The sequence below is a fragment of the Microtus pennsylvanicus genome, chromosome 4, assembly GCF_037038515.1.
Source record: "Microtus pennsylvanicus isolate mMicPen1 chromosome 4, mMicPen1.hap1, whole genome shotgun sequence".
Lineage (NCBI taxonomy): Eukaryota > Metazoa > Chordata > Mammalia > Rodentia > Cricetidae > Microtus > Microtus pennsylvanicus.
The window spans coordinates 91,905,556-91,926,606 of NC_134582.1; the positions used below are offsets into that span (position 1 = coordinate 91,905,556).

General features: G+C 40.0%; 1 protein-coding gene across 1 annotated transcript in view; it reads left to right on the forward strand.

The window, feature by feature from the left end:
• Positions 1-21,051, forward strand: part of LOC142849038 (uncharacterized) — a 292,085-nt gene that overhangs the window by 264,726 nt on the left and 6,308 nt on the right. The window contains exon 25 of the mRNA XM_075971155.1: positions 15,059-15,265. Within this exon, the coding sequence (XP_075827270.1) occupies positions 15,059-15,265 (207 nt within the window). The remainder of the gene's footprint in view (positions 1-15,058; positions 15,266-21,051) is intronic.

A 21,051-nucleotide genomic window follows, 5' to 3' on the forward strand; every position in this document is an offset into this window, starting at 1 on the left:
TGTGTGAGTGTGTGTGTGTGTGGTGGATAACAGGGGTGGATGGGGACTATACTTTCAGGGATCATTTCTATAGATTGTTACTAGTGCACATTTGAAAACAGGAATATTCTTAGAAATCCTGGAGTCAGATATTTCACTTAAGCCTGTTCTTGGAATGATAAAAATCTACCTGAGGCAGTCAGAGAGATGGTTCAGTGATTAAGAACACTTGCTGTATTTCCAGAGGACTCAAGTTCAGATCCCAGCATCCCTGTCCTGCAGTTTACAAACCTGAAACTCCAGCTCCAGAGGATCTGGCACCCTCTACTGGCCTCCACAAAGACTGCACATACATGCACATATGCAAGAACACATGCGTATACCTAATTAAAAATAAAAATCCTTTTAAAATATAGACCTAAAGCTCTATTTGCTGAATAAGACTGAGTTCAGAGTTACGGAAGTATGGTGAACTGGAAATGCATGTTATTGTGTGAACAGTGTTTTAGTAATGCAAGAACTGTTGGTGTAATGTGTCTTTAGAGACTTTGTTACCATGTTTAGTCAAACATCGATGATTATACTGTGACTACCACAGTCAGCTCAGATTCTGAGTTGATCTGTTCCATTGTCAAGTAGCCTTTGATTTTTGGTTTTGACTTTGTTTCTGATGAAGACTCAGACCCATTAGATGTGGCTTTACTCTAGTTGGCATTTTCCTTTTCCTCTGTTCTTCAGATTGGACATTTTTTATGTTACGTTTATTTTTAAAGGGGGGGCACGATATAAATGTGAACTCAGCACACCCATGGGAATGGAGAGTCTATTCTCTCCATCAAACTCAATTAGCCAAGCTTGGCACCAGACACCTTTATCATTGAGTCGTTACATAGACCATTTCTTCATTTGCTTTTCTTATTTTTCTCTCTTCTTCAGATTAGATAATTAATTTTTATTTATTTTTATCTGTTGTTTCTTTCTTCCAGTATCTATAGTTTGTTTTTTAGCTCAATAAAACTGCTTTTTATGTTACTGTAATTTCTATGTGTAGAAACACTTCTGACTGGGTATCTTTGTAGTATTCACTTCCTGATAATGTCCATCATAATTCTGCACATGAGGGACATAGATCAGTCATTTGGTTGTAGTTCTTTAAACTTAAGCCTAATAAGGAGAGTAAAATCTTTATTTATTTATTTATTTTTAATTTATTTATTAAGGATTTCTGCCTCCTCCCCGCCACCGCCTCCCACTTCCCTCCCCTCCCCCAACCAAGTCCCTCTTCCTCATCAGCTCGAAGAGCAATCAGGGTTCCCTGACCTGTGGGAAGTCCAAAAACCACCCACCTCCACCCAGGTCTAGTAAGGTGAGCATCCCAACTGCCTAGGCTCCACCAAAGCCAGTATGTGCAGTAGTATAAAAAACCCATTGCCATTGTTCTTGAGTTAAAATCTTTAAAAATAGAATTTCATTTAAGCACCCAGGGAAACTTATTCTTTTTTTAAAATTTCTATTTATTATTTTTTATTTATTTCTTATTTACTTATTTAGTGTGTGTGTGTGTGTTTATGTGGTGTATGGTGACGAATGGGGGTTGACATTCTGTATGTGTGGAGGTCAGAGAACAATGAAATCAAGTTAGTACTATTCTTCAACTTGTCGAGAGTTTAAGACAAAATTCAAGTCCACAGCTTGTACTTCAAGTGATTTTAGCTTCTCACCAGCCCCTGTATAACTTCTGTTCTCTGGCTTTAGTGCATGCATCATTGACTGATTTTTATAAATTGATTTTTTTTCTTGATGCCACATTTTCCTGTTTTAGTTCTTAATAATTTTTTTTGCACGCATCATACTTTCTTCTTGCTTTAGGTAATGAAATCGCAAAAGAGGGAAATTATCACTATACATAAAACAGAATTATATATAGAAAATTCTAAAGACTCTACCCAAGATTATTAGAACTAATAAATTATTAAGGAACATAATGGGATAAATTATCAACATAAAAAAACCAATAGTAGTTTTATTTATGAAGTATCCTGGAAGGAAATCATAAAAGCAAACTCATTTGCCATAGCATTTTTTAAAAAATAATTAGGAATAAGTTTAATCAAGGAAGTGAAAGATATGTTGGCTAAAACTACTAAATAATGGTGAAAGAAGTAGAGGAAAGTAATAATAATAGTTTGAAAGATAGCTATGATATACAGACTACCCTAGGCAATCTACAGATTCAATGCAATCTCCATCAAATTTTCAATGGACATTTGTACAAAAAATGGAAAAGATGAAATTTATATAAATCCTCAAATACTCCCCTATGACCAAACATGAAAGTAAAACAGCAAAATTGCCTGATTTCAACCTATACAGCAAAGTCACAGTGACCAGTGCCGGCAAATAAACCGACACACAGAGCAATGGAATGAATGGAGGGCATAGAAATAGGTGGGCACGTTTGTGGTGCTCAGCAAAAAGGGAAGAACATATATCGTGGATAAATGAGTCTCTTCAACAACTAGTGTTGGAAATTGGAAACTCGAATTTAGAAAAATGAAGTTAGACTTTGGTCTGATAGTGTGTTCAAAAACAAACAAACATCAACTCGAAGAGAATCAAGCACCTCAACATTTTATAATCCAGCTTGATTGTAACCATTCCGCATTGAGTATACACACATTATATATTATGCATCATGCATGCACACACAATTTTTAATTTGTCAACTATGTTTCAAAAAAGCTGAATAAATTTCTGTCAAAAATAAAAGTTTAAAATTACAAATAATGAAAAAGAATATTAAAACAATAAAGGTCCCAAAAAATTATGCTCTGTAGAGGTTTTTTTTTTTTATTGTTCTGAAGTTTCTTGATAGTCAAAGCATTGCTCTTGAGAAATTTCTGAATCCTCTTTAGTTCTGACTGGAGGCTGCACACAGATCAGGTATTAGTGGTAGGTGTTATTTGAGCTGAGCTGCCAAGAGAATTCTAAGGAGCTCAATTGGATATGTGAATTGGATCATAATAATGATCCAATATATATGATATCTTGTTGATATTACATATGTGTGTGTCTGTAATATATATTATATATAAGATATATAATATCTTGTTGATATTATATGTGTGTGTCTGTAATATACATACATGTAGGTGACATATAAGTATATACCATACATATTTATACTTAATAACACAGTAACATATCTTTTAGACCAGGAAGATGTCAAAGAAACTATTTAACTCAAGTTTATCATTGTAGTGACGATGAAACAGAGACCCAAAATTTGCTAGTGACCGAAACAGGTTATAATACAGACTTTCTGTTTCCCAGGACATTATTTTTTCTAGGACCACATATCAAAAGTTCATTCTTTACCACCATGTTGCCCTAAATGCTTTCTTTCCATAGCCCAGCCTTGTCAACACAAGGGAAAGATATATGATTCAAAAATAAATAAATATGTCCCTTTGTTCTGTTTAATGAGGACTTCAGGAATATTTTTCTATCCCCACCAGGTTGGTTTTAAATGTATTTTAAAAGAATAGTAAAGAACATTTAGAAGCCTGAATACCAGGGGTGAGAGAGTCTGGTGGTCACATTTTGGCTTCACTTTGCCAGCTCTCGGTAACTCCAGTTCCAGATTATCTAATACCCTTTTCTGGTTCGTGTGGATACCAGGCTTGTCACGGTGCATGTACATACATACAGGCAAGACACTCATATACATATGATATAATATACATATTTTAAAATCAGGATTTGTTTGTTTGTTTTAGTTGTAGGGCTATTTAATGACACAGTCGATTGTCTCAGAACGCACTGTGTGGTTTCAGAAGTTTATGTGCGTGTGAAGGGCTGTTATTCCAAGAGACTCATGCCATGGCAGTCTCTGACTTGTGGGTGGTGTGGGTGGGGTGAGGCGATGAAAGAGTGGCTGAGAAGAACTCCCTGGATTAGAAAACGAGGAGTTCAGACTTGACTGTCGGGTGTCGGCAGAGAATTTACTTCACTGACACTGTCGGGGGAAATGGGAAACACTGATTATTTGTATAGAGATACGTACATATATTCATATGCATATGATTATATACACATATATTCATGTATGTATAACATGTATATAAAACAATTTATAGTTGGCAAATAGTAACACGGATTTCAGAAGCACCAATGATAGGCATGATAAAAACCAAATAATACAAAACAAAAACCCAGGTGTCCTTTAATATTGCATCCTTTTAATTTGCTAAATTCATTTAATTACTCCTTTAATAGATGTTTACTTAGTGTCTCTCACTAGCCAGTCCCTATGGCTTTGCTTTGTGAAGCTTGTGTCTGTGTACAGAATGACAGAAAAGAGCAAAGCAAACAAACAAACAAAAATGCTTAGGGTGTTTGGTGTTCATTTATGCAGGTTGGTGTGATTCCAAACACAAGGTAGAGCAAATGTCTGATGGGCTGGAGCTTTTGCCTTCGGGTGGTGGACCTCACTAATAGGTGACATTTGTAGCAATTTTGATGGAGGGAGGGGTACAAGCCATGCACATGTCTGGGGAACGCTCACCAACACCTATTACAAAGCTCGTGTTGGAGCACGCTCAGTGGGTGATATGAGTCCACCGTGATCACAAGTTCTCTCTAGATACGCAGTCAATTTATACCACTTGACTGGGATTCCCAATAAGGCACAGTATAATCGCTCTATTCTTCATTCATGTGGTTTTGTTCATTTCAGATGATTCTGGAACCAATTTGGGTGTGCTTTAATCTTGGAAGTTGAATAAAATACACACACACATAGACCCACAATCTCTTCACTTGGGTTATTTTGACAATGTTCTACCATTGCATAGAAGTCAGTTCAAAGAATGTGCTAAGAATCTGGTATTAGTTGTGAGCATTGACAACAGGCCATCTTTGGAGATAGAAGTTTTCCAGATAGAAAGGATTTCTTTTTACAGTGTCATAGATTACAAAGCAGTAGGGAAGGTGGCAGCTTCAGGTCTTCCTTGAATCTGGCTTTCACGTTGCCCAGCTGGCTTCCAGTTCCTGGACTCATGGGATCTTCCTGGCTCAGCTTCCGAGTACCTGAGATTATAGATTTGTGTCATCACATCTGCTTGAAATATAGTTTAAGGTTTAAAGGGCCTGTGTTCTTCGTATCAACTGATAGCGCAAGCTCTTCCTACCAGTGACATAGGGACATAGTTACAGGTTTGAGTCACATTTGGACCAGGTCCATGGAGCCAGATTTCAAATTTTAACACCAAAAAGGAAAAATAATAGATTGGTCAAATTTGTTTCCTTCAGATCACTTGGCTTCCATAATTGGGTGTCTAAACTATTTCATTGCTGTCCCTTAGTTCTGTCACCCTAGAAAGTAAAAGATTAGATTTAATAGATTCAACTTTCAACTTTCCTTTTCTTTTACTTTTAGCTTTCAGGCGAAGAAAAACTGACTCTAAACTTGAAGGTCTGGGTATTTTGTCTCATTTAAAAAAAAACAATATATTCTTTTGGCACTCTGACTCTGAAGTTTTTCTTCTTTAAAGTCTAGAGATAGAGAGTGCAGTCTAGGTGTTGGAAACAGGGCCACACCATTAGGACTGATTTGCATTTAAACAATGAATTCGTCATCTGTATGATTTATCTATAGTCATTGTAGGCGGCTGGAGAAAATGCATGTTTTTTTTTTCTTACCCTCCCCCTCATTTTTGATTTTTCTGTGTATCTTCAATCCCATGTCCATGGATCCCCACTCCTCTCCTCTCCTCAGATTCCAGGACCCCTGCTGTCTCTCTTTAAAGCACTGTTCAGTCTTAGCTGGTGTAAACAAAAGCCTGGCAGAAGGGCTGGGTGGGGGGTGTGCTAAGCTGAGGCTGGCTTGGAGATTAATCTGTAGGATGTTTAAATATGGCCACACCGCCACCATTATGAATATTTGCATGCATATCCAGAGGCAAAAACCATGGGAATGCTGCCAAGATCTGTGATTTTTATCCTTTCATAAAACAGCCCCCCAACTTTTGTTCTCATATTTATTTCTGTTTCTCGGAGTTTTGAGTAATGCTGTAACCAGAAGTGAAATTCTTAATGATTTCTTTGTACAGCCGTGTGTGAAATAGTTCCCATTAGCAGATACATGTGAATTTGGTGGTTACAAAAAGTGGAGATGTCCAATAGCAAACGTTAGATATAGTGTGTCCACAAAAGCACACATGGAGGTGTGTCAACTTTCTTCCAGTGACATAATTTATCCCTATCTCAATTGAGCAGAGAAAATTTTGAATAAAAATTTAAGTTGCTGGCCACTCCACATTTTATTACTTTTCTCTATGTTGCTTCCAATTTTCTTCGGAGCTTTCCTACCCCTGACGGCGATGTTAAAGAAGGAAACCTTGACGGTTAACCATTTTAGCTGCCCTAACTTACCTTGGTAAGCTTCTGTCAACTTTATGGTCTTTCATTCTGAAGAAATGCACAAAATACATTGAAAAATGTTGCAAAATCCTGAGAAACATAGACTACCCAAGAGTCAAAAATAGCAAGATACCAAGCAAAACCATCAAATGTGAATGTTCTTCCAAGATGCTGTGTGTGGTCCAGGTTGCATGTGTTTAGGGAAGGCCATTGGCTGAGTTCTCAAATGAGTCAATTCTGATTTTGAATTCCAAAGTGTAAATTTTGGACAAGTCAAGAAAGGCCATCTGACATTACCTTGTAAAAAACCTACTTGGCTGCCACATCTTTTGTGTTCTATGAACTGCTGTTGACATTTTAAATAAGACACGATCATTACAGTTTTGAGATTTTTGTCTATATTAGAAAATTGATTTTATGGATGACATATACAACCTTAATTGTTGGGACCATTTGAAGTCCTGGCCTCCAGCTGCTCTTCCCTGCTAGAGATCTTTACTTTCCTTCTGATTTGAGTTACTGAAAGCTGTGTCAAAGTTGTTTACCAGCTCTGCTTCACGAGCACGTGTTGCCTTGCCTTGAGGATCAGAGGATAAGGCTTTCACCTGTTGGCACACTTGACTGTTGGGTATATAAGCCTCCATGGTGCTATTGAATAAAGGGCTTCTTACCAATGACTAGAGGTCTGTGTCTCTGTCTTTCTGACTATGTATGTTTGTGTGTTTCAACTTCCAGCCCCTTGCCTGAAGCTCGGGAACTGTATGGTAGGGCATAGAAGGCAGACAGGCATTGTGTTCTGCATTTAATTATACATTTCTTTTCATTCTAAAAAGAATACTGTGATTTGAGTGCCCCCCTAAAAAAGATTCAAGTACCAGCAACTTAGTCAACATTGCCTAATACTCAATGAAGGGGTCAAAAAAGGCTCTGCTCTCTCGAATGGGTGTCGTCGCTGCAAGAATGGGCTAGCTGTTGTAGGAGTGCATTTGTTAGAAAACCCCGCCCTTCTCTTGGTTCCTTCTGTTAGTTATTCTTATGCCCTCTACTATTGGTGCCTGTACCACAAAAGCCCTCCCTCTTTCCATCTTCCCAGTTGCTAAAACTGTGAGCCAAATGAATTTCTATTCACTATTAAGTTATCCAGTCTCTGGTATTCCGTTATAGCTGCAGTAAACTGAGGAACACATTGCTTTTTAAGATAAAACAAAGCAAGCATTTCTGTAAAAGGTAAGCCTTTTACTGAGACCCATTTTTTTTTTTAAACCAAATAGCCTGGCCCTAAACAAATGGTGAATAAAATCACCATCATCAGGCACAACTCATTTGGAGCTCTAGCATCAAATCCACAGGAGACCCACTGTATCATCCAGCGTGACCTAATTTCCTGACCCTGGCTCCCTCTGGTTGGTTTTCCACCCTTAGAAACCGAGTGTAAATACGAGCAAGAAAAGAGAGGAAATCAATTCCAAAGCTATTAGAAAAATACATCTCCACAGTACATCTATGTACCACTGCATAATTATAATAACATAAGCAATTCCACTATAAGGACATTCACATCAGACCTAATTTCATGCCGAACTATTATAATGCAATTAACAGCCTCCTGGTCCTGTGGCAATTAAGCTCCATTGTGAAATATGCAGTATTTGAACCTGTTCCGGCCTGTTTCATCTACTCTTAAACCACAGCCCTTAACTTGCCTTCCTACTGAAGGATGAATTGCACTTAAGAATTATTATATGCGGACCTGGCATTTCGGGAATTCCCTTGACGTTTTTGTGCTTCCAGATGGAGGCCAGCTTCGCTCCTCAGAGGTGTCCTCTATGTGTAGTCTCTCCATCCACTTGTCTCAATAGATTTGTAAACTCACTCTAGGCTTCCCTAGCAATGCTAGACATGTTCGGCAGTTTGACGAAGGGATTTTAGATGACAGGAGAGAGACTTATGCAGCCAACCTCAGATTATGCAGTAAAGTAGAATGCTGTGGCTATATTCTGACCGTGCATTTACAGATGGAGAGGGGACTCCAGTTTGCCATGGAAGTTACTTATCTTGCCAAGTAGCTAAGTCCTTACTCATTACAAAATGAGGAGCAAAAAGCAGGCGTAGAAAATGCACTTTAGAGAAAATGATGTCCTACTTCCTTCTTTGCATCTCCTTTTCTCTCTCACTTACCCTAGGTATAACTGTCTAGGTGGTGTGGCATTTGCTTTAGCAGATCTTCCCGCCCTCCACTTGGATTGCCTCCGTGGCCTGAAATAAAATTTAATGGGAAATATTACATACGGGCTTTTGGTTTGGAGAGCAAATACCACACGGGTCACTTTGCCACACAGTTTGTTTCTCAGCAGCTAGACCTTAAGGGCTCAGATTTAAAAGGCAAGAGAGCAGAGTTACAGGGAAATTGTGTTCACGTACAGTGTGACTGCTCAGAAAGAACTGCATGATCTAGGGGAGAAGGGTGATTTCTTCATCTCTCTCCTCCTCTGTATCCACCTCTGATCAGCTGCTCTTCCGGTTCTGTCTGTTATAAAACATTTTTTTCCCTCCCTTGCCCTACTTTCCTAACCCTGGGGAGATTTTACAGTCTTAAAGGCAAGCATCCCTTCTTGCTGGAGGCTGTTCCTTGGTTGTAAGTTAGAAGATGCAGCAATTACCTGCAAGGAAGGGTGTTTTCACAGCCCCTGTGAAAACGCTTAATACCTCAGCAGGTAACTGAAAATCCTCTCTTCAGAGGAGAATGTCTGTCTGGGTTCCTTTGACTATTTCTGGAAGCTGTATTGGATTTTTCCCCTTTGTCTCTGTCTCCCTTTCAGAAGGTAAGATGACTCCATCTTGAGATCTTCTCCTCTTTGTACCTCTAGTATCCCAAAGATCCCAAGACTTGCCAATTGGAAACTCAAAAAAGAGTATGACTGCTTTGGACAACCTCTATGGCCCAAATGCAGAGAAAAATGTGGTCCAGTGTCCTTGCTAGTTAATTTCCAGAGAATCTTGAGTACTCCAATGGGATGTTAGTGGAAAGGATGGACATTAGACATTGGATATTACATTTAATTTTGAATGTTTCCACCAAGACCCAGCATGGAAAACTCAGAATGTTCCATATGAGCATTGGTCTGAAAGGAAAAATCCAGCCCCTAGAATCATGTGTAAACAAGTTCCCATCCTGTGACTGCATATTAAAGAAAAAACACAGTAGTATGTTCACAGCCATGTTCAAATGCTGAATCACAGTACAACCATGAGCTCATGACTTTAGATTCAACATTCCTGAACTCAAATATCAGTGAATGCTTATGGTTGTAGTCTCAGGGAGCTTGTATGTTATATCCCATTGGAACTGTTTGAGAAAGTTAAAATGCAACCACAGGAAGTGACACAAAAGGGAATAAAAGTTCCTGCCTCATTACAGAGAGCTAGATTGGGACAGTTTTGTTACTTATAAAAGGGAGAATTGCCATGGACATCAGGAGCACAGGTTACAGGGTTGTTCTTGCTAAACTAGATATGGACAAGTGGAGGAAACAGGGTTCTAGGGGACAGCCTCGCTCCAAGACATAGGAGAGAAGAAGCAAGGGACACTCTTCTGCTTCACCAAGTGTCATAATCATGCCATGTGAAAAAAAAAAAAGAGATACACTTTTTCCTCTTTTCACAATGCCAGAACTATTGAATAATAATAAATTCTCATGCTTAAGCCGTGGCAGTGGCAGCAGTTTGTCATATAATCCCATACACCTGATGAGCTGGCCAAGGTGAATGCAGGGTCCTTTGTCTGTCGTTGTTTCTAATCTTAGCTCCCATATCACCCAGCACACAGTAAACATATGTTTATATCTATATGCATCTATAGGGTTTTCAGAAAGAATACAAGTTACAGAGGCTGCAGTAGAGTCCAGAAAGATGCAGAAACGGCCTGAGTCTGTATTGATGAGATAAGGAATCAGGACGGTGCTGGGGTGGAGCTTCTGGAGTCAGGATTCGAGAGCAGAGTTGTAGAGCCCGGGTATGAGGTGAAATGCTGAGAACAGGGATTGTGAATTCAAGTCCGGATCTCTGAATCTCGATGGGTGAACTGTTGAACAGGAAGGAGGTTGAGCAGGTTGTGTCAACAGGGGGAAGAGAGCTGAACTGAAGCTGAGAAATCCTCTGCCTGTCCTTGGTACACACACACACACACACACACACACACACACACACCAGATATCAAAAGAGAGGCCATCCCATCATGGTGTTAGGTGACCATCACTTTACGTAGTCCAGGTGAGGGAGTGACATCCATTCCTCAGTTGGCCTGTTGTGTTTGTTAAGTTCTTGGGAGTGGATTCCCTTATCTGATTTGAGTACACCCATGTGCCCTTATGATCTTAATTCACCCTCTAAAATTTATAGCATGGGTCCTTCTCTCCACCCAGGAACAATCACTTATCCGTCTGCATTGTGTGATTGGTGCCAGGCAGACAGGGTTGTTTAGGGATAACAGTCAGCCTTCTCCCTCAAAGCAAAGCCAAGAGCTTTTTATCAAATGTAGTCTTCTAGGGCAAAGCACAGCCTCCAGAGCCCGTTTTATACGATATGGAGCAAGTAGAGTAGGGAACAGTCTGATTTCAACACTCAGCCAGATTCAACAGAGAAGCGGAAAGCAAAGCTTGAAGACCAAGACCAGAAGAACAAAGGAGGTCTGGGATGCATGAATGAGGATGATGCCTCAGTAATACCGTCACAAGTGTGTCTTTGAGCAAACTGCTTAACATTCCTCAGTTGCTGTGTCTATAATACTATCAACTACATAGCCTTGTATATATTAATATACATGCATATATATGTATGTATATATGTGTGTGTGTGCATGCATGTGTGTGTATCTGTGTGTATGTATGTGTGTGGGTGTATACTTTCCACAGTAGTCTATGTAGATCCCTTACAGTTTGGAAGAAATCAACTTCTCAAACAAGAGTAACTTTTACACATATTTCCACCTTCATGAAAGCAGCTGCTATCCATGGAACAGCATAGCTTTGATCAATGTTTAATGTTGCGTTTCCAAAACACAGAGGCTCCATTTTCAAAGTCATAAATGTCGCCCAATAGCTTCTCTCTTATCCATATTTTGTGGTAGGTACACCAATTCTATAGTTATCCAAAACATGACAAACCTATTTCTTTCATTTTTATTGTTTCCTGAATGGGTTAGAATTAAATGTTTTACGTCCAGATTCTGAGATCCGTCAGAAATGGGTGGAGAGGGGAGGAAAGACCCATGGAAAGCCTGGTCTGGAGCCAGGTGCTCAGGGTGGGCAGTCAGACGGCCTTGGTTGTTGAAGGAGGCCTCTTTGCCACTTGTTCATTTCCTGGCTGCACAGACCCCTGAAATAATCACACAGAAGCTGTATTAATGAAATCACTGCTTGGCCCACCAGCTCTAGCTTCTTATCCACTAACTCTTACATCTGAACTTAACCCATTTCTATTAATCTATGTATCGCCATGTGGTAGTGGCTTATTAGCAAAGTTTCGTTGTCTGTGTCCATCAGAGCCACATGGCTTCTCTCTGACTCCTCCTTCTTTCTCCCAGAATTCTGTTTAGTTTTCCCGTCCTACCTCTATTCCCCTATAGCTCTGCTATAGGTCCAGAGTAGTTCTTTATTCATTAATGGTAATCACAGCATATAGCAGGAAATCCCACATCACTTGGTTCTGATGCAGCCTCCATTTCAGACTCCACAAGTAAAGTTACCTAACAGGAAACATGTGGTTGAGTGATGTCATCACCAGGCTAGCGGCAGATTCAGCATCAACTCTATGCTATGGTGTTTGTTACCCTCACTGTGGCCACAGTTCTGATGCAGTTTAGCGAATTTTTCCTTTAGACACATGTAATGCTGATATGATTATTGCCCTTCCCCATATCTGCCTGCTTGCTGGAAACCTCCTTCCAGTGTCTCATTAGCATCCCCCTCTCCCGACTCTCAGAAATAGATAGCTGTGTCTTTTCTCTCTGTCTTTCCCAATGCAGTGTCACCTGTCCACTTCAGGTGAGAGGGACACAATCTCTCTTCTAGTTTGCTCTCTGTGCTGCAGGTCTGTCTCTGATTCTACCACGAGTCGGTCAGTCAATTAGTTCACCTTTATGAACCATAATTTTTGGTATTACCAGGTTTGCTGGGCACACTGATGATCAATGCCTGTAATGAGATACAAGTTATGGCTCAGGCCCATGACCTTGAGCTAAACATGCACATAAATGTGTCTACCATCTTTCTTGATTAAGTGGTGTCCTTAAACTGGGAATGCTCAGGAATGTGGTTTTATATATGAATGTGTATGTATGTATGTATGTATGCATGCATGCATGCATGTGCTTTCCAGGTCACAATTTTTTTCTGCTTCTTTTGTTGAAGAAGGATATCAGTCTTACCTGCTGTGGTTAATAAGACATTCTCTCTTTTACTCCTGGCTCAATGTGCTAGCATTACATCTTCCAAGGTGAGAGCCTGTTGCACTTGACTTCACTTCTACAACTTATACTCTGGTTGTGGCTTATATCCAAGCTGTCTTAAGCTAGAATCTGGAGTCTCCACCGCACCAAATGCCCTTCTGACCTCATATCTTCTTATGGTGCTGTCACAGGACCCTTCGCTATACACTTTGCCTCTCAGTGTCTTTATCAGGACCAGGCCTGTGCTGAAATCACCTGCGCAGTGTCCATGTCTGTGGCAGTCCCACCAAGACTGTTTAGTTGTCACCTGTAATGGAAGCATAGTGGCCACACATGTTGAGGAGTGCTATGTATTTTTTCAAAATATCTAGATACTGTGGAATGGTCCAATCAAGTGACTTAGCTGAACAGCCATCTCACATGCTTATCATTTCTTCAGAGTTTGGGATATTCATTATGTAAATTCAAACTACTTCCAACCTATTGTGTATTAGTGTCTCCACTGGACGTATTCCTGCTATCTAAGTGTTTGCCTGTTGATCAGTTATTCCCTGTTAGCTCATCTGGCAACCAGGAGTCTCCTCTCTATAGTTAAGATGTTAGCCTTTGGTAGTTGCCATGGATGAGTGGAACAATGTAGAATTTTCCTTCTCTGTGCTGGCTTGTTGAATATCCACCACTATCCATGCTGATGAAAAATGTCAGGGTTTTTTATCATCTTATAGCTGGATAGCATATCATGAAGTCCCTAACCCACATTTTCTTCACCCAATCAACATACAGTTACACTGCTTAAAAGACCATCAAAAACAACAAACAAAAAACTCACTGAATTTGGACTTTATCTGGGAAAAAGTCTCCTGTCTGTACTTGTCACAATCAGACTTATTTAAAGTTAGCATTAGCCTATGTTCCTGTAAATTCCTGCAAGGCAGTGAGTTTCTTAAACATGCTTACATTGATACAAAACCTCTGTTTTTAATCACATTAGACCCCTGCCTTTTTGGTCCTTCAAATATTTTCAAGAAATTTGTGACATTTTTTCTTCTGCCCATCCAGATTTTAATTGTACCCTCTTTTTTTCCAAGGAAAAAATTTTCACTGGCTAAGATTTTAAGAGTGTATTGCCAGTTTCAGACTTGTATTAGCTAGTCACTGGGCAGAATTTTCTTTTGTATTATGAAATCTTTCCAAATCCTTAAATATTCGCAGTATTTGTAAGGTAATGTGGAAGAGGCATTAACATTTGGTTTATGTTTGAAGTGGGCCTCTGAATCACTAAATAAATATTCTCTGTCTCAGCAAAAGAGCTAATAAAGAGAGAATTCATTAAAAGCTTTGTCAAGTTCTAAAACTATAGGCAGCTTGGAATAAGAAATGAAGAATTGCATAGAGCACCAATATAGCTCAGGAACTGAAGAAAAAGACCAAAGGGGGAACAAAAAGGAACCCCGAAGTCTTATTAGCAGCACACAAGTTTTAAGGAGGTGTAGTCAAATCTTCATTTGCAATATATTAAACAATCAATGCAGGTGCGTCTTTTCAACTGCATTGTAAGTCAATTAATTTAATGTAATTTAATGCTGATGTAATACACAGAGTGTGTCCCATTAGACAATGAATTTGTCACCTGAGAAGTTTGGCTAAAAATAAGGCTTCTTATTCCAGTAAGAACCAAGTTCAGGATTGCCAGGAACAAACTTGGTGGTCAGTGCAGACAGTATACAAAATCCAGGAAATGTCTATGGGATGTATCTGGCCCATTAGTTTAGCGTCAGGCGAAGCCTGACACACACACCTCGCAGCACAGGTGACTGGAAAGAGAAAACCTTTCTCTTGGGTGAGAGAGAAAGCACAGCCATTCGCAAAGTGATCTGTAAACATGTTTGTCTTTTAATCTGCACTGCCATTGTCACAGGCTGCTAGATCTTCCTGCTTTGGGTTAATATGGAAGTCAATTACAGCTTCATCTGTGTAGAATTAACTTTGGGGAGCACACACCGGGGATTTGTCTGTCTTCACTATTTAGATATACGCCATAAAAGTGCGCGTGGAGCATGGAGCGGAGTGCAAGCACTGCAGACAGCAGACTTTCAGACGAATTGTAAAATCATTTCAAACTGCCTAAGCTCTCGCTAAATGTTAACTACTCGTTTCTTCTTTTTTTTTTCTGGGCATGGGGGACCTGGGGGGCTCTCTGGGTCTCACTAGGTGGCAGTGTACGATTACATGTGCAAAGGCCATGGCACCAACTCCAGTGTCTCCAGTTGTGACCCCCACCCTCAGGATGAAATTTCTGCATCTGCAGTTGGTCCAGGAGGGGTTACTTCCCACATTTCCGTATTCACTGTTTATCCCAGTGGGTTTCAAGAGTTGTACCGCCATTTTCTCAGGCTCCCAGATGGCGCCATTATTGAGGTATGTATGGAATGGAAAAGTTTGGAGGTAAATGTTCTGTATGCTGTAGTTCGTTGTTGTTATATGCATGCATGCTTAAATGTGTGTAATTTACACTTGATGCCAAACATGTCGGCATCCCTGGGAACGTAGGTGGTAGCTAGTATCTGCAATACTGCATGTAACTGTTTTGAAACTGTATTTTAGTTTTTGCCTACATGGGCTATAAAGGAAATGAAAGTTTCTGTTTGTATTGGGGGAAATAGACCAGGAAAAAGCAAACAGAATAATTCAGAATTCTACCTGTAACTTTTTTAGTTAGGTAGTACTTACAAACATTAGTAGGTTCAGTCAAAGAGATGCTAATGTTTCATTTCTCTCTAACGAAAAATTATAAAAATCCAGAGACGCACCCCATTACTAAATCTTTAAGAATATTTTGAAAACATCGTCTGGGAAAGATCTTAAAGTAACGTTTTCTCCTGAAAATGTGTTTTTCAGAAGGCTGATTTTGAATTTATAAACTCAAGTTGTATCAGAGTCATCCAAACTTAACAGTGGGTTGAATTCTGGGGCTACATTGCTTTTCATTGGGGAGCCTGAGGGGGTGTCAGGACGAAAATGAAGGCTAAGAAGGAAAAACGCCTGTAGCGACACACCCTATGTGTCACGGAACCGTGCCACGGAAGTGGCTGACTAAAACTGACAAATCTGTCTGTCCCACCACCTTCAAATCTGGCTGACACTGTTTTTGTTATGAAACTGATGAAAAAAAATGATCAATAAAGCAAAAAAAAAAAAGGAAGAAAGAAAGAAAGAAAAACCTTTCACTCCACCTTGGAAAAAATTTCGAGTTGTTCAGAGCCCAGTCTTGTAGATAGGAGCCAATATAATTCGAATCCCACAGGCACATTCCTGAGAGGTGTACAACAAATCTCTCCAAACAACCAGCTCTCCTCCCTTCCTCACCATGACTTAAGAGAAGGGAGTGGGTGTGTGTCAGTGAGACAGCAGGTGAACCGGAGAGCTGGTGCTCTCTGTCCCCGAGCTGGTGCCTACTGTCCCAATGTGATTTTAAAGAGTCTGGTCCCCGTTGTTTTTGCACGATCCTTTGTGACTTCTGAGACATTTACCATAGAAGGCTTTGTTTTTTAATAGAATAAACTGATACGGCTTTACTTTTTAAATTTGTCAATGTATCTGTAATTATGCACTTGCTATGTGCTCCGAAATAGCATGAGCTGCGAGGATGCTAAGGTAGCCTTTCTTCTCTAACATGTTATATTTCTCCTGGTGCCTGGGTGGAAAGTCAGGAGGGAGATGTCCTGGCCTCCTGAGTACAGCCACCACCAGAGTTCTGTTTCCTCTCTCGTGCTTCTGCTCCATAACCTTGGCTGAGTCATTTCTCACTACTCTCTGCCTATTTCCTGATCTGGAAAACTGGGTTATGCATACTTATGCTACCTGGCTCATGGGGATTTGGGGTAGATTAATGAGATACCATCTGCAAGGCACTTTTAGTTCTTTTTCAAGAGGTACGATAAGGATTGAAAAGCGTTATGGATCTTGTACAATGAAATGCATTCAACCTATAAACATTCTTACAAACATTGATAATTTTCCACTAAAAATAGCCTGACCAAGCTTCAGGAAGGACTGAGTGGTCTGGAGGGAGATGCTAGAGCCGCCTGCCTCTTCCTCTTTATTTTCATCATCTGCCTATTACAGCAGGGAGTGATGAACAGGCCACTGGGCAATTGCTGGTTCTTTTGCGCAAATTAAATCCCAGCAATATCACCCCCCCCACCACACACACACAAACACATTGTTTATTTGGGTCATAGAATATGCACTGGGTCTTGGCCTCTCTTAGGTGTGTATGTGATCTATTCATGCAGACTTTACTTCCTCTGAGTCCCAAGACTTTGATTTCACAAAGAAATGTCCTCCTTGTATTGCTTTTTCTAGTGCTTACAGTGAGTGTTGGATTTTCTTCTTTATTGTCTCCGTACTTCCTCCTGGGATAAGTTAGGTAATAGAATCCTGGAGCAAATTGAGGAGTAAGCATGTTTGTTTGCAGCACCTGCCTCACATTCACCACCTTCTCAACCCCTTTACCTCTCTCTGGCCTCATGGGGCACTGCCAAGTTCTATTTAGAACCCTTCCTTCCTTCCCTCCCTCCTTCCTTTCCTTCTCTCCCTCCTCCTCCTTCATTCTATCTCCCTCCTCTCTCTTTCTTTCCTTCCCTGACTCCCCTCTCTCTCCATTCCTGCCTGTCTTACATGCCCTAACTTCCTCTATGCCTTCCAAACTGGGGATCAAATCCTGCTACAAATATGCTAGCCTACAGCTTCAGCACTGCTCGGTTTGCTATTGATCTTGGGGGCCATAATGCCTGAAACTGGAAGAGATTTGAACCTGCTCTTCTGAATTCTTAATGAGAAACTTAATTCATGTCTCTTTCATGATAGAAAGAAAATTTAAACATCAACAAACAGGAAGACAGGTAGATTACATTTCAGGCTTAGAGAAAGGTCTTTTGAACTTAGTATGTGTCTTGGGTATATTTTTTCCCCCATGGATATCAGGTCCCTTGGAACTGGAATTATAGCAGTTGTGTGCTGCCATGTGGGTGGTGGGAATTGAACCTTCATTCACTCTGGGAGATCAGTCAGTGCTCGTAACCACTGAGCCATCTCTCTAGTCCGTGTCTTGAGTTTTTGAAGTGGTGGTTCCTAAACTTCCAGAGACAAGTCTTGACTTGGAGTCTTTGTTTTAGATACTGAATTGGTACTCTAGGAATTCTGTCAAGTCTGAATTCCTGGATTCTAAGCTATGCTACCGATGGGCATTTTGTATACCATGGGGTCTTTATCACTACAGCCTTTAGGGGATCCTGAGCCTACACAGATTATAGACCGACTTGCAGATGAAGGTAGACTCAGGCCACACTCTGGTCAGATATTTCTGAAACATTCCACAGAGCCTGAGACTAATTCATTTACAAAATAGATTACGACGTTTAATTCAAAATGAAAATAGATGAATTTGGATCCCACCCTGCAACTTGAACTTTACCCTTAATGGTTTTATGGTGGATTTGAGTATTAGTGGAACTTTTAAATCTTTCTAAGTCTGGTAAAAGGTACAGGCCAGACATTAATCTTTTCCCATTAAAAAAATATTCCAATTAAACCTTGGCCTTTTGGCCTAGAAATGATTATTTTCAAGTCTTTTTTTACGTGGTAAAGTGTACTTTTTGAAAAGAACCATTTTTGCACAAACGAGGTCAGAATTCATGAGTACGGACTTTCTCCTGTGTGTAGAGTTTTTCACACAGGCTTGTGGGATGATACAGTTCTTTGGCTGGCCTCTGTGTTTTGTTTTGTATGTCCTCCAGTCTGAAGCAGTGGCTAGGTCCTCCAAGCAATGCTCTTCTCTCTATGCGATTTTTACCAACCTGTCTGGATTCGTGAATTTTACTGGGTTTCTACTGAGAAAATGTTTTATCTCTTTGTTCTGTAGGTAGTGTGATCTTCAGATAGTGTTCGCACAAAGTTACTGTAAAGTTTTTTAGTACTGCAAAACCTAGAAACCCAGGCAAGCCTGGTGGAGATTCATCAAGTTACAAATAAGCTTCCTGTTCCCAGGGTAGCAGTCGCAATTAAGAAAGTCCTTGGAGCATTTGTTGGGGTGGAATGGGAAAATGGATTTTTGTCATTAGAGGCGGTGTCGCCTGGTGGTCTGAGTTGAGAACTGGGGAGCCAGGAACTCGGCGATCTAAGGAGGCCCAGCTCAGCCCTCCTGGAGGCTTCCGGCAAGCAGCATAGGTCTCAGGAGGCCAACCTCACCTACTTTGAATCTCCCATCTGAAGAGCTCCTTACCCAGGGCCAGGGGATACGCAGCAGGAAGCCCGATTCCTTGCCTGCAAAATGAGAATATTAATACTTGCCTAAATAACAGATTAACCAATTAGTATTAGCGTTCTGCTGATAGAAAACAGCAGGAGAAGGAAAGAGGAGAAAAAAAAAACCCCAAAATCAATTTTATTTTAAGATGGGTTTTTACTGAGTTTTGGGTGTTTTGACCGGCAGGAAACCCAAGACCAACAGTGCAAAGAGCAATGAACAGAGAGGGCCCAAGAGAGGGGTAGCCTGCACTGAAGGTGTTGGAAGCTTGGAGTTTGCTGGATGAGTTTCTGTGAACCCAGTGAACTGCAGAGTGAAACTTCATCCAAATCATCGGGAGTTTTCCAGTCTAAAATGTATGGTTTAAATTTCTTCCAGATACAATCATCCAGATCAATTGGCATTTCTCATGTCTATATTCTTTATCAATTTGCTCTATGTGTGTGAGTGTGTGTGTGTGAGAGAGACAGAGAGAGAGACAGAGAGACAGAGAGAGAGAGAGAGAGAGAGAGAGAGAGAGAGAGAGAGAGAGAATGATAATAATGAGATGTTGGTGTTTTGCATTTTCAGGAAAATTACCTCATTAGCTTCTCCTTTTGTTGAAAGACGTTGCAAGGGGAGGAGAAAAAAAAGGCTGCTCTTGTGTTTCTTATTCTGCATAGTTTTAGGTGGCCCTGAAGATTACTGTATTACAATAAACTCGCGCAAAAGTAGAAAAAGGAAGCATTTTTCCATTGCTCAAATTTAAAGCCTTTGACCTTTTGTGTGCGATACCTGTCCAGGAAGACACAGCCTGTCCCTTGAGTACACACTTACATATGTGGCACTACCCACAATACACGCTAAAAGAAACACTTGGCAGCAGACGGTAGTGGTTTTGTGTGAGCTGGTGCTACAAATGCCATCTATACTAATGTCTTGTATTTCTGGCTTTCAGACTCAAACTTAGAGACTGCAATTTCTATTGATTTTTAAAAATAAGATCCTAAAAGTATTTTGCATCTTCCTTTCCTTAAGACAGATTTCTACTTTCAAGAAGCTGTGAAGGGTTTTCATTCTGGTCTATCTAAAACTTAAACACCATTATAAACTTTATCTTAAGGGATAGCCTATAAAAACAAAGTAGAATGCAAGTATCAGGTAAATATTATAATATCCTTCTCACAAGATGTCTTGACGGGCCTGAGTGAAAAGACTCAGGCAGATGTACTTACTAATTAGTTAGCTAGCTATTAATTTAACTCTCCTCAAATAGTGCCTGGGGAACAAATGATACCTGTATATACCTATCAAAATAGTGTTTGTATTTTTCCCCAATAATTAGGCCAGCACAACTTCCTGTGAAATAGTCTTTCACAAGACCAGGCAAGATAGCTCTGACTTGTGCTCTGTTAAGCTTTTCATGTGTAATTTTTTTGAATGTGTGTTGGTGACACCGAAAATACTATGCAGGTTTATTTTTGAGCAAGTTTTAAAGGAACCGATTACCCTCTAGACACTTTTTAGTGAATGCAATCATTTATTTAAAAAAAACAAACTACTCTACTTGTAATGTAAAAATATTCCTATGGCCAGGCTGTCTTTACAGCAGCTGTGCTCTCCTGAAAAAGGCTGAGAATTATTTTGATCCCATTTGTTGTATGTGGACTGTGATGGTCAGAGTGATCTTTAAAATCCTACAGATTTTCATGGATACCATTATGAAGATTCTAGAATATAGCTCACAATCCTGTATTCAGTGTCTCTGCTTTGTTGGTTCTCATATTTTGGGGCAATCAATCATCAGTAATTCCTCTAAGATGTAAATTCTATATTTTTAATTTATAAATATGAGTAAAATAGGTGAAACTTTTAAAAAATATTTTGTACCCAATGGGATTTTTTTTTGCATTTCCAC